This window comes from Acipenser ruthenus, chromosome 60 (genome assembly GCF_902713425.1).
Source record: "Acipenser ruthenus chromosome 60, fAciRut3.2 maternal haplotype, whole genome shotgun sequence".
Classification (NCBI taxonomy): Eukaryota; Metazoa; Chordata; class Actinopteri; order Acipenseriformes; family Acipenseridae; genus Acipenser; species Acipenser ruthenus.
This window is the reverse complement of record NC_081248.1, coordinates 1,371,378-1,385,907: the sequence shown is the minus strand read 5'-3', so window position 1 is coordinate 1,385,907 and position 14,530 is coordinate 1,371,378. Positions and strand designations below refer to the sequence as shown.

The 14,530-nt window shown below is 38.6% G+C and overlaps 2 protein-coding genes across 2 annotated transcripts in view; both read right to left on the bottom strand.

Moving 5' to 3' along the window:
* LOC117410241 (titin-like) overlaps positions 1–919 on the bottom strand; it is a 368,958-nt gene extending 368,039 nt beyond the window's left edge. Inside the window, exon 1 of the mRNA XM_059018553.1 lies at positions 785–919. Coding sequence (XP_058874536.1) covers positions 785–919 — 135 coding nt within the window. The remainder of the gene's footprint in view (positions 1–784) is intronic.
* An 8,917-nt stretch (positions 920–9,836) lies between these two features.
* Positions 9,837–14,530, bottom strand: part of LOC131725070 (Fc receptor-like protein 5) — a 178,718-nt gene continuing 174,024 nt past the window's right edge. Inside the window, exons 19-22 of the mRNA XM_059018552.1 lie at positions 11,496–11,771; positions 10,949–11,050; positions 10,665–10,695; positions 9,837–10,192 (exon numbers count right to left, since the gene is read on the bottom strand). Coding sequence (XP_058874535.1) covers positions 10,105–10,192; positions 10,665–10,695; positions 10,949–11,050; positions 11,496–11,771 — 497 coding nt within the window. The 3' untranslated portion in view covers positions 9,837–10,104. The remainder of the gene's footprint in view (positions 10,193–10,664; positions 10,696–10,948; positions 11,051–11,495; positions 11,772–14,530) is intronic.

Genomic DNA, 14,530 nt, shown 5'->3' with positions numbered 1-14,530 from the left:
GGACAGATCTAACAGCATTGGACAGGCATGATAGTGCTGAACATGGAGCAGGTGCCATTGACACCGTAAACTACAATATTTAATGCTTTGTCACACAATTACCAGGAAGTATTATTCAGTACTGCCTTTTAACGTTGTTTTTTTTTTTTACAGTAGTACTAAAATAAAATTGTTTTCAGTTTGCATGAGTGACAAATTATATTAAACACCATGGTTTTAAAAGAACATCGTTAAAAAAAAAGTCTCATTTAGTCAAGAGAAAAAGATACAGTAATTTGTGTTTTATTAATTTTGTACCAGAATCGCCCGAGAAATCGTAGCAGTGAAGCACATCTTATATTTACCTCATACTTAATACTCATGTATCCTAAAAATCGTCATTAAACAATAATAGTCTTAATGAAACATTTTACGTCAGAAAGTATTCTTACCTACTGGCTCGATTAATTTATTGTGACAATAATAATTAATGAAGCTTGACACTTTCTTTTACCGGCTAGACTCCTCGGGGGGGCGGAACTACCCAGAGGTATCATAAGTATATTTTCGTTTTTCCTCTCTCAGTTCAGGCCAATTGATTATCGTCATCAGGTTTAGTAAAAAAAAAATAATAATTACCTCAGAAATTCTCTCATTGACCCGCATCATGAACACAAGCAAAATAACCTTTTTTTTTCTTTTTTTTTTTTTACTCGTGGATTCTACAGCTGTCTGTGCGTCTTTATTTTATATTTTTCATTGATTCACACAAATGAAGATAATTAGCGTTATTAAAAGGTTTTACTCGCCTCTCAGAAAGCTGCTTCTCGTCGTGAAGAAAGATCTCCCGTCCTGTGAAGAAACGTTGAACACCTGCCTCGCGCTGCGGGTTGCGCTGGCAGCTGATTGGTCGAGAGGGCGCCCGCTGTTGCTGGGGCATTTCCTCGTGGACCGCGCTTTTTCTACATTCAGTATTAAAAACATTTCAAACAGCCTTTTGCCAGCGATATAATAAATAAACACAAAGCAGAACATGTTAGTTAGTGTGTTTCATACATGTGTTGTTAAATGTGATTTTTGTTTTACAAATGATTAAGATGTAAAGAATAACGTATCGTGTGGAAAACAAAAACACACCTTAACACATTTGCAACGAATTTGAATTGTAAATTAAGAACGCATAATGTATTTTTTATTTATTTATTTATTTATTTATTTATTTATTGTATTGTGTTGTGCAGGGGCATCTTGCCCTGAGGTTTTATTATCGTGTTGAACGTCGTATTGTTTTTTCATCCATATTTATCCAATTAAAGGTTCTGTTCAAGATGGATACAAATGGAAGCTATAAACTACAGTGCATATATTATACATACATATACTATTATAAATTCTAGTTAAATATTTGGCAAAATATTATCTGCTCTTTGATTTCCTCTCAATACCGTGTACAAAATTATAACCATTTATGGTGTTTACCTTTTTATGACAGACTTTTTCTCTCATCATGTATTGTGTATTAAAAATTGCGGTTTGCACAACAATATTGTAGAGCACAATTTACAATGTATTGATATAAAGGGTTCTAAAATGAACCCTTTGCGATATTATATTAGACAGAGCAACCAGAGGTCCCCAAACGAACCCTTACTGAGAAAAAAAAACTAGCAATAGAACCCTAAGGTTCCTTGAGGAACCCTCGAAGAACCCTTGCTTTTTAGAGAGCACAGCAGCAAGGACAGGCATGCTGCTTCAGCTGCTACAAGACATCAGAGTGGATCAGCAATGGCAAAACAAAGGGGTTGCTTGTTGAAGAATCGATTTATTTATTTCCATAATGATTGTGTGGTCTTCCCCTGCAATGTACTGTATTTGCATTTTTTAATTATTATTATTAATTCGTATTAATATGATTGTTTTATTGTTCGGTTTGTCTGTAGGCACAGGAATGAGGTTTGCTGTGTTTTTCAGTCATTATTTTTGCATTTCCTCATGGTTCTTGTTACTGTAACTCACATTTCCTTGTTAATTTATATCAGTCTGTACCCCTTCCATACAAGCTATTTCAGCTTCAGCCCTCGGGTTACAGTACAACTACACACATATTACTTTGAACTGTTTTGGGGTTAAATCCCCATAGCCAGCCTCTTATCTGTAGTGTCACTATAGCCCTCTTTCCATCCGTGTATCGAGTGAGTTTATAATTTACTCGGTAAAATTGCTACATAAACAGCAGCGACATAGGAGGAAAAGAACATCTAACTAATGCAGATTCCATCCAATAGAAGAGGGTTCCTGTGACGTTTAATGTCGTCATAGCCTAATCTGCATGCGTCACAAAGTTTTCGGCTTACTCATGTGAAATATATTCGCTAGGCGATTTCCCATGATAATTTCTTACTCGCTCACTAGTCTACCAAGTAAACACGCTGAAACCTGTGAGAAAAACCTGTGTGTAAAAATACCTTCGTTTCTTTGCGATGGACCCCTGCATGGAAAATCTCCTCGTTTTGCTGTTGCTGTGCCAGCTATCACCACCGTTACAATGATTAAACAGAGACGGTGGCAGCAAAGACGAGGCTGCTGCACCTGTAATTATTAGTGAGCCCAGGTGTGATATACACAAGCTCCAACTGACACAGAGGCTCAAGTGAAAACAAGAAATCCTGTTAAAATGGAGCATCGTGACTTTAAAGGAGCATCAATACACACTCAGATAACTTGTGAGAAAATGAAGTTTACACCACTTTAATTATCAATGGTCTAAACCTGTTATAAAAAATAAATGAAAAATGGCAATTATTTTACATCTTCATAAATAAAATAACTACTAAAAACAACTTTCTTCCACTTAGTTCTTGGCTTGTTAGAAAAAGATTTTTGTGAAACATTTTCTTAAATAAAACAGCAGTACAAAAAACCTTTTCTTTGAAACAAACCATTTTTAGTAAAACAAAAAGAATAAATAACTTGAAATAAATAAAAACTAATGAATGGCTAGAAACGTTGAATTTAAAACAACTCAAGGGAGTTTTGCCATCATTGCATGGCTAGTGGATACACAATATCTGCTATAGGTAATGCAAATGTTAAAAATGCGTGGAATATTGCAGCATTACGCTGTCGTTTCAGAGGCATCATCATTAGAGGGGCTTGCGAAGCAAGAGTCTCCATTTTAAATCTTCCATCTTCTTCTTCTTCTGTGGCACTCTGCTCCTCTTACACCGTTTAAGCTAGAAACGCCGTTCAAACTTTAAAACGTGTAGACCGGTCTGGAATAGTGTGCTTGTATACAACTTTTTGATATATTTTATACTTTTTAAACTATTAAGCTTTTTGTCCTTTTTTTGACCCTCTTCATTCACTTTAATGGGACTTTTTCAACATTCTAAAGCTCCCCATTGTTTAAAAACTCCCAGACTTCCATCATTCTATTTACTGTAAACGATGTAACTTTTGACACAAATCAGCTACTTTGACCACTTTCCCAACAAGTAAGACAAAAAGTTAGAGTATATGGAATCTGCCTCTACTTCTCTGCTATTCAAATATGAAATCAAAACAGGAATGGCGTCTACCAATCAAGAGGTACAGCTGTTTTAGTAACCGCATCAACTTCAGTCGGCTTCTTCCCTCTGTTGAATTAACCGTCATAGAACTTTGAGAAATTTCAAATTCTAGCACATTCCAAGCATGAGACAATTAGTAAACAAGGTGACTTTTGACACAAATCAGCTACTTTGACCACTTTCCCAATAAAGCAAGCCCCACAACTTGACTTGTAAAGTTACATCTAGTTTCATGTAATAATCATTTCAGGTTTGTTTTTATGATCACTTGGGGTAAGAGCATGTGCAGTAGACAGCTTGACTTCACTTGAATAGGATAAGGAATGGCGCTAGGACCAGAAATACACTCGCTACAGTTTTCCATGCAAATGTCGAATACAATTTCGCAGCGAGAAAAAACTAAAACCACCTCTGTCGAGCAAACTCATGTGAGTAACAAGTCGAATATAACAGTTTTCCATACCGTTAATGGGGCAGATTTGCATGTGCATACAGCATGTTAAAAATAGCTTATAACGTCTAAGAGGTGCAGCTCCCCCTAGTGGGCACAAGTAAAGACGCAGTGTAAAAATACAAGTTATTGACACTGTTTTCTGTCTGTTAATAGAATACTGCAGAAGCAATGATGAGGGATCAGGATACTGCAGCCAAGACCTACTGGTACTATTCCTCTGCAAGTTATATACAGTCATGTGCAAATGTATTAGAACACCTCAAGATTTGCCATTTATATCCTTTATATACCTGCCTGCATGAAAACCTCTGGGTGTGAGAATTTCAATTTCAGTGATATAGAAACAATAGGCACTCATGTGTGAAAATGTTAGACCACTTTGTGCTTTAATTAGGTATCTAAACAACGTCTCGTGCATTTTACCATTTGTGGCTGTGTTTTCCTTTTCTCTTTTTATTTTAAATTAATTGCACTTGTGGCCTATTAAAGTCATCATCGCTAATTTTTCTATTGACAATTTTCCAAAGTTTTCAGTTCCAGTGGTTTGATTTCATATGCACAACAAATCAAAACTACAGAAGCAATGGGGTGTTCTAATACATGTGCACACTGCTGTATTTCTCAAATTTCTCATAAACCTGGAATTAGGCATTCTAGGTTGATTTCTGTATTTTCATTTTGCCTGAGTGGGCCAAATTGTAAATGTAAAGTTAATTGAATATTAACAAACAAAACCAAACAAGGTGCAATTGAAAAGGATAGTGCAGCCCCTAGTGGATAATAGCACTGTTCAGTATCAATACGTGACAATTAAATACCCCCCCCCCCAACGTTATGCTAATGCAAGTCAAATTTTGCAATATGTTCACAGATTGTATGTGACAGATTGTGTGACCATTGATGCATACACATGACACTTATCATACAGAAACAAAATAGGCATTTTCGATACAATCAGATCTCCCCTAAGTGTGTCTGCTTTAATCTGAAAAACCACACCTGTTATTCCTGATGACATTAGTTTAAAGAGCATGAAAGGGTGAGCATCTAAATAAACTCTTTGGAGTCTATGAGCAGTTTCAGCAGAAAAACTAAGTGAATTAATAAACAGGATTTCATTTTAAATACAGAACCTAATGAAATAGTCCCTCCAATGCTGGCATCGTTCACCCTGCATGCATTGTCTACTGCGGAGCAGGGGTCGTGGCTGTAATGGATGGAGTCACACTGGCATTAACCTCATTCTCATGCGATGTGTCAGTAAAAAAGATAACTAGCAGTGGAAATGTGGTACCTCACACAGCTCAGAGTACCTGCTTTTACCATGCGGACAGGATAGCTTGTAAGTGATGTCAGACCAGGAACACAAGCCTGGGGTATGAAAGCGCTGATGTGCCGATTTAGTATAAAGTAAATAAAAGATTTAAACAAACAAAAAAAACACTTTACAAAACGAACGGCACGTTGGCCAAAACAGACAAAACCCCCCTGTGAATAAACCAGCATCGTGCTGGGTTTATAGCACCACGAGTAGCAAATTAGTCTGGAGACGGTCACATCCTGCTCGAGTTTAGCATTGAGGGAGAATTTTAACCCCGTCCATGCTGTAAAATAATTAACAATGAAACACTGTGGTTTTACACACTAAACTATACATTTTAAATAATAAAAATGATACAATATACATAATGCACACAGGGAGGGGTGTACATGAAAAGCTGTATTCACTGCTCCTTTATATTGTTTGGATGAGGCTGAACAATATAAAGTGACAAGTTACTACAGGGCTTTTTCACAAAACTGTAAAGACTGTTTAAATGAAAGTTTGGGAGAACTGTTTCTCCTTGTCTTGTGTGTGATGTTTGCAGTCATTGACAGCAAACCCATTGTTGAGTTATACTATTATAAATTAGATGATCAAGTTATACTATTCCAGTCAGTTATACTTTTCCTCTCTATTTTGTTTATATAGTTCGGCACGTTATGCTGTTGAGGACGGGTTGCCTTTGGTAGAGCTGCAACATTCAGCACAGATTTGAGATGACTTAACATTCTAGCTCAGCGGTTCCCAAACGATGTCTCGTGACTGTAATGGATGGGGTTGTGATTCCGACTGGCATTGACCTCAATCTCATGCAATATTTCATGACCAAACCTTTGATAAATTTGGATTTACAAGTGTTCTGGTGAACAACAAAGAAAAGCCAAAGTGCCTTCTGTGCCAAGCAGTGTTATCTTAACACTAGAATGACAAAGGTGGTCATTTTGACCTTTTTTGGAATTTAAATTTAAATTGCTGTGCATGTGTTTAAGATACGGAGCTGTGCTTTCCTGACTTTTCTCTAAATCTATGTACTAATTACCCTGACAAAGAAAGAATCGCGTAGCTGCAAAAATTTGTGAGATTAAATTCTGTCATACCTATTCCGACCAGGTGTGGTCAAATTGACCGATACATATTATAACAATTAAATGTTGCGGTATTATTTGTGTTTATCAGTCAGGAATTGCAGCCGGATTGAAGTTTCATTATATCAGTCTGCATTCCTCAAGTGAGCTGTCTGTTGACATTGCTATTGTTTCAATGAGCCTCTGATAGCCCATCAATCAGCCTTGACAGCTCACGATGCCAGGCTGTCTGTCTGCAGTGGTACTATAAGTCACTCATAAGAACATAAGAAGATAAGAAGGTTTACAAACGAGAGGAAGCCATTCAGCCCATCTTGCTCGTTTGGTTGTTAGTAACTTATTGATCCCAGAATCTCATCAAGCAGCTTCTTGAATGATCCCAGGGTGTCAGCTTCAACAACATTACTGGGGAGTTGGTTCCAGACCCTCACAATTCTCTGTATAAAAAAGTGCCTCTTATTTTCTGTTCTGAATGCCCCTTTATCTAATCTCCATTTGTGACCCCAGGACCTTGTTTCTTTTTCCAGGTCGAAAAAGTCCCTGGGTCGACATTGTCAATACCTTTTAGAATTTTGAATGCTTGAATTAGATCTTCTTTGTTCAAGACTGAATAGATTCAATTATTTTAACCTGTCTGCATATGACATGCCTTTTAAACCAGGAATAATTCTGGTCGCTCTTCTTTACACTCTTTTTAGAGCAGCAATATCCTTTTTGTAACGAGGTGACCAGAACTGAACACAATATTCTAGATGAGGTCTTACTAATGCATTGTAAAGTTTTTACATTACTTCCTTTGATTTAAATTCAACACTTTTCACAATATATCTGAGCATCTTGTTGGCCTTTTTTTTTATAGCTTCCCCACATTGTCTAGATGACGACATTTCTGAGTCAACATAAACTCTTAGGTCTTTTTCATATATTCCTTCTTCAATTTCAGTATCTCCCATATGATATTTATAATGCAAATTTTTTATTTCCTGCGTGCAGTACTTTACACTTTTCTCTATTAAATGTCATTTGCCATGTGTCTGCCCAGTTCTGAATACTGTCTAGATCATTTTGAATGACCTTTGCTGCTGCAACAGTGTTTGCCACTCCTCCTATTTTTGTGTCGTCTGCAAATTTAACAAGTTTGCTTACTATACCAGAATCTAAATCATTAATGTAGATTAGGAATAGCAGAAGACCTAATACTGATCCCTGTGGTACACCACTGGTTACCTCGCTCCATTTTGAGGTTTCTCCTCTAATCAGTACTTTCTGTTTTCTACATGTTAACCACTCCCTAATCCATGTGAATGCATTTCCTTGAATCCCTACTGTGTTCAGTTTGAGAATTAATCTTTTATGCGAGACTTTGTCAAAAGCTTTCTGGAAATCTAAAATCTAAATATTTCTTTTTTTTTTTTTTTGCATTTAATCCTGTACTTTAGAGTCCTGTAATCCTGGCAAGTGTTATTTAATCTGTAGTATTTTGTATTTAATTACATCCTGATGTAACTATCACTGACACTTATCTGCTCCGTTATTGAATCGTATTTTGTCATACTTGTACTTGCTAGAACCAAAGTCATTGTATTTATCTTGCTCTTAATTGTATTATTCCTTGTACTGTAATTCTTGAAATATATTTTTGTTTACGACAGTAAGTCGCCCTGGATAAGGGCGTCTGCTAAGAAATAAATAAATAAATAATAATAATAATAATAATAATAATAATAATAATAAATAAACCATGTCATATGCTTTGCAATTATCCTCAAAAAAACTAAGCAGGTTAGTTAGACATGATCTCCCTTTCCTAAAACCATGCTGATTGTCTCCCAGGATACGGTTACCATATAGGTAATTTTCCATTTTGGATCTTATTATAGTTTCCATAAGTTTACATATAATAGAAGTCAAGCTTATTGGTCTGTAGTTACCTGGTTCGGTTTTGTCTCAGCAACCATAGATGATGATAGTTTCTTATTGCGTCTGGACTACTCACATGACCCACCCACACTTATCCACATGCACAGGAGAGGTTTGTGTCATGTGGGGAAGTGGTACCAAAAACGTCACGGTGCGCTTGTACACAGTTATCAATTAAATCTTTGTCCAACAAGTCAAAAAGGTATGTGGGCAACAGTAGACTTAACAGGTAACAATACTGTAGCGTGCACGGGGCTGTCATGGCTGGTAGGTGACACAATCTAAACATGAAGACATAAGCCCGATATCTGCTCCTGCAAGGGAGCCCGGCTCTTTTGTACAGCGGGATTGCCGCTGTCTTCAAAGCGGGAGGTCCTGCGTTCGTGTCCGACCTCAGACTGCGAGAAGCCCCTGGTTGCAGGAACCACGGTTCTCCACATTGGTGTTCCCCCGGCATGCACTTGGAAGCCTGTAGCCTGGTTAGGGCAGACTTGAGGCTGGCAGGGGAGTCTGGAATGCACAGGGGTAAGGGTCAGGGCTGGTAGGTGACGCAATCAAATATGAAGACATAAGCCATAAGCCTGATACCAGCTCCTGCAGGGAGACGGCTCTTTTGGACAGCTGTATCAGTGCTACGGTTCAGAGCGGGAGGTCCCATCTCCGCCTGTGAGAACCGCAGTTCTGCTCAATACATTGTAAAATCATTTTTCGTGTTCACAAGTCTCTTCATTTACCGCAAAAGTTATGCTTTGCTAGTTTAGAAACACTTTTTTTTATTAAAAAATGCTGATGCTTTTGTTAGATGCATATCATCACGGATTTATGTTAAAACCAAATCAGTTGTTATAGCTAATGTAAATCTAATCCATCTAATACAATTCAATGTAGCTGAATTCACAAGCAATTTTTCATTAATATGTCAAAGGTTTGGACTACTCAGGTCTGCTGTCTTAGGTTTCTTAATACAGCAATTTTTGGTGTTAAGAGATTGTTTCTAATAATTAGATTTGTTTTTCAACTACAGCACAGTGGCACAGCGGGCTAAGGCCTGGGCTTTTCAAAGACCTCATGTTGCAAGTTCAAACAACAGTAATTTTTTTTGTGTGTGTGTGTGCGATATGTGCTGTTTTAAAACATAAATAAATTGTTTAATATAAAAGGTATGGATATCAAACTGCTTGCATTCCCTGGTTTATTTTGATGTTGACCAACATGTGAAATCACATGATTGGTACATGTCCAGTTATTTAGCTTTTCAGTTTGAAAAGTCGCTACACACTATTAAACAGTAAGAAACAGAAGAGGAAGAAGGAGAGTAACACTTTTCAGAAGTTTCTTATCTTCTTATGTTCTTAATACAACACACCCCTTCCAACGGTTAGGAAACTTAATTATATTACCATTAATATCTATAATAATGACTTTTTGCTACCTCAAACCCCCAATACTTTGAAAGTTCAAATACATGTTGAAGGTGTATCATTAATAATACAGAACACCACTAGTAGAATAAAGCAGTTTATTGACTAAAGGATAGCTTATGAATACATACATTGTTCAGTAATGCACTTCAAGTTACACTGTGCAATCAAGCAATCTATTAAATAAATGAATTAAATCAAACAATCAATGAATAATCCATTTGTTTTGAGGTCTTAGAAAATACCCCAGTCAATGGTCATTTTCTGTAAACTACAGCCGCAGTTTGAACAGATATTCACAGTAGTTCTAAAACATGGCAGTCAGGCTGATCTTCAGTACGACAGTGCAATACTATTGCAGTTCCACTCCAGTGTGCTGCACACGGCTGCAGAGCTCAATCCTCTCTGCTGACTGCTCCTGATCCTGATCCGAGGTTTTCCTGAGACAGATGTCAGAGACACACAAGGAGGGCTCAGAGTTTAACTGCAGCAATAACAGAAGCTTTAAAGGATGATGACACTTCTAGGCTTCAGAACAATCAAGTCCCATTGAAATCACAGAGTGCATTTCAGGGTAAGGAGCAGCTGTGTATCAACTGTAAAGACACTCTGTGGAGGCAGCAGCTTTGTGACATTACTGATGAAAGGGTTATTTTTTTAAATACCCTGGATTGAACTTGAATCAAAGAATAATGATTATGAATCTTTATCATCTGGAAACCAAAAAAGCCAAATTAACCCAATACAGCATTTCAGGACACAGGTCAGTGAAGGTGAGTTTGCAAGAGGGATTCTTAAAGAGCGAATCAGAAAGTTTCCATCTCCATTTTCAGTGCTGTAAAGGATGATGACAGGTAGAGATAGCGAGTGCTGCCCCCCTGTCTGGACACATACTGGTCAATACTGACTTACCGTGATGTACCGCCAGCAATACACAGGGAACCTGGAAAACAAATATGCAGATTGATTTCAATTTGTTTCTTATAATTGTGTTATATGTGTTTATATAAACTTGCTAAATGTTTATTTTGGACACTGTAAATTAGCTGTGTATATTTAATCAGGAAATCATTCTTTTTTAATGAACTATCCCTAAGACTGGGGTGTGCTGTTCACACTGTAGAAATCACAGGAAGAAGCCTGCATGTGTGCTGTGACAGGCCAGGTGAAATGTGTGCACTGACTGGGAGTCTCACCTTGGATCCTGCAGTATTGAAGGAGCAGCAGAGTGAACACAATGAAATGAATCAGAGTGAAGCTCACTCTGTAGCCAATAGCAACAGCGCTGTGCCAGGACGCTGGGGGAAGGAAGGTACAGTATGAGTGTGTGCTAGTGACTTCCATACACCTTGACTGAGCTGATAGGGATTCAAGAACATTACCCTGCTCACACTCGCTCTATATTGCATTTTATTTGAACCATCATTTTAATCACTCAATTAACACTAATTTGGGTAAATCAGTATGTTTTCATTTTATTGTTTGTCAAAAAGTGGAAAATTATTTTAAATGTAATTAAACCTAATGTAAAACTAAAACATTAGTGGGTAAGATACGCTACTGAATAGAGTGTAGAACCAGTGTCTGTACAGTGTATTTGTTTCCAATCCAATGTGTTGATATTGCTGGCAATTCTGTGATCTGTTTATTAAGGGTTCTATACTGGGAATATAATGATACCTATTATAATCTATGAGATCACTTTCAATCATCAAGTCAGTTATGAAAAGTTTCTGATCTTACTTTGCACTTCAATGTGTAGCTCCTGGCTGCTCTTCCTCACTCCCTGTGACTCCACAGCACACGTGTAGCTCCCAGTGTGGCTCTTCTCACTGCTGGCTATGCTGTACAGTGCAGAGTTAGTGCTGTTAGTCACAGGCACCCCATCTCTCACAATGGTGTAGTGGAGTTGAGGGCGGGGGGTTTTGTTCACTGCTGCCTCACAGGTCAGGTTAAGAGCCTCTCCCTCCTTCACTGTGGCTCCTGGAGAGGCTGTCAGAGTCACCCTGGAGAACAGCTCTGACACAACACAACAAGAACACTGTCAGAGTTTGACTGTCACAAAAATTGGATCTACAACTTTAACGGCCCTACAGAGAGATTATATACTGAATGTTCATTGTGTGCTAAGAGTAATCCCACATATGAGCCCACAGTCTTACCTGTATAGAAAGAGGCACGGTGTCATAGCCACTGACTGTGCGTAAGACACACATCACCAACATGGAGCATTTTGACTACAGTGAAGCACTTTTATTCTCTGGAGAGCAGCCCCGAGATGGGACAAATGGGACACCGGGCTCAGGGGGTAGAAAGGCGGATAATCAGGCACCTCCTTACAGAAGCCAAGGGTCACCACAGAAGACCAGGAGACAATGTTGGGGCCAGCTGGCACCAGACGACAGGGTGTCTGGGTTGGTGAGGGCAGCCCTGTCCATCTAGTCCTTGACTGGGGCTGGCTGAGCTCCAACATTCCCTTCGACCCACGCGGGATGGAGTTAATCAAGGAGGGAGGTGGCCGGTGGTGGCCATGTGTGTTTTGCACAAGGGAAGAGGTGTGTGGCAGGGCGGATGGGTAAATAGTGTGATGTGTTAGCTGTGTAAATGCACATTTGTCAGAGATGGGGTTAAATATATCCCTGCCACAGTTACAGGTGTGGCCATTCTCTAATTAGGTAATTGAGTGCTATTTGGGGAATGGCCACATGTATATAAAGGAAGGGAAACCCCTTTGTTGGGAAGGGTTAGTTTAAAGGAAAGGCTGAGAGCAGCATGTTGTGTTTTCGGCATGGGCACCGGGACAGCACAAGCTACTGGAGTCAGGGTTGGCTCCAGTTCAAATTAATTATTCATTTAATGATTTGTCAATTGTTTAACAATGTAATTGGTTACCATTTAAAATGTCTGTGAGGGTTTGGTTCTGGAGCTGGAAAGTGACGTTCGGGAGCTGGATTATTATTATTATTATTATTATTATTATTATTATTATTATTATTATTGTTATTATTATTATTATTGTTATTATTATTATTACTGTGAAACTGGACAACAAACTATTGGAAAAGGTATCTGGACTACGATTTGGACTGTGATTTGGTTTTGGAGACGAGGTAACAGGATTAGCCTCCCTCGCTATTAGTTAGGTAAAGCATCTGTTTAGATAGGACCCGAGATCGGGTTAGGTTTTGTTTTCTTTATTTTTCTTTTGTAAATAATAAACACTCGCTACAGCGTTTTCTCGCATCCTGGTTGTCAAGTGTTTATTTTAAGAAGGAACACCTGTGGCAAAGAAGGCAATCCGTCACAACATATAGGCAAAAAATATGATATCATTATTTATAAAATAAAACTTGAAACAAATGATTCTGCATTGTGATTTAGCAGTGCTTGTATTTTTTTGTCAGACTGCTTGTGGTCTTGCAGAGCTCAGCACCGGACTCTAGTCTGCACAGAACGTGCTCCTCTCTGAGAAAAACAAAGTTTCTTCAGGGGACAACTTCTGATAAAAAAATAAAAAAATAAATACTTGCAGTAAGATGTTCAAATGGGCAAAAAGAAACTAAACAGTACAGCCAAGAGAGGGTGAAATGACCACAAAACAAAGGCAAGCAAAACATAAGTGAACTTCACCGTGTAACAATTTTTTTTTTTTTTTTTTGTTCCTGGGTAGTAAGTGTTATTTCCTAATTGCTTATGCCTCAAAAGTATAGAAAATGGCTATTATTCCCCACAAACTTTGCTTTTGTGACCAGGACAGTGATATTTTGAAATTTACCTATTTTCCAGAACATTCCAGATAGATTCAGTGCTGAGTAAACTTGGAGTAACTTCTAGAACTTTCTAGAACTTTCCAGTAATATAAATAGTAGTATAAATACAGGGGCCTTAAGCCCACCAGTTCAGTTTAGTTCCAGCTGCCTAAGTGGATACATATCTGCATTTTTCTGAGATGGCATCAAGGTCATAGGAGACTTCAAAATGGTGGCATTCCTGATGGGTCTCTGTGACAGAAATACAATGAGTTCTGGTGATAAATCTTCCTCCCGACCTGTGAGGGCGCTAAAGAACGGGAGGAGAAGTATCTGGAAGGGCTGGCCTGACAGTTCGTTTCCGGGACCGGAAAGTGGGTCAGCCTGGAAGGAAGCGAGACTCTGTTGTAAGACCGTATTGATTTGACAGGTAAACAAGGGGCAGCTGCAAGTAATAAGGCAGCTGCAACCGTTTACCTAGATATCATGCGGGATTACATATAGGGGCCAGGGTAAGGCTGTTCTTTTCCTTCGTTTGGGTTAAGCCAAGGACCGAGAAGGACGGTATTGTGAAGTGCTGTATTACTCTGTAAAGAGTTGAGTGTGTGTGTGTTTTTGTTTGTTTATTGCTGTACAATAACTGTCTGTGTTTTGAAACCACCAGACAGCTAAAGCACATCCGGAGCTGTCGCCGTGGGCCAGCACAAACCGGATCACCACCTCACAACTGTCACCGAATAAAAAGTGTATTCACTCCCCACCAGCACGACTGCACGCACCCGGGACGGGTGAACGTGTTTTTGTTTACTTTGTTCAGGACTGTAAACCTGTGTTTTTCATCCCCGCGCTCTACACATCGTTGTGTATTGCCGGGGCTTATTATTTACGGTCGCTAGACCAGGATTTAAAATAAATAAAAACATTTGTCACTGGATTACCGTTGTCTGCCTGTCACTCCTGCACCGCATCACCGCTACACCTGTTCTCCTTACTAACCACTTTGCCACACGTGGTGTCAGACTACGGGAT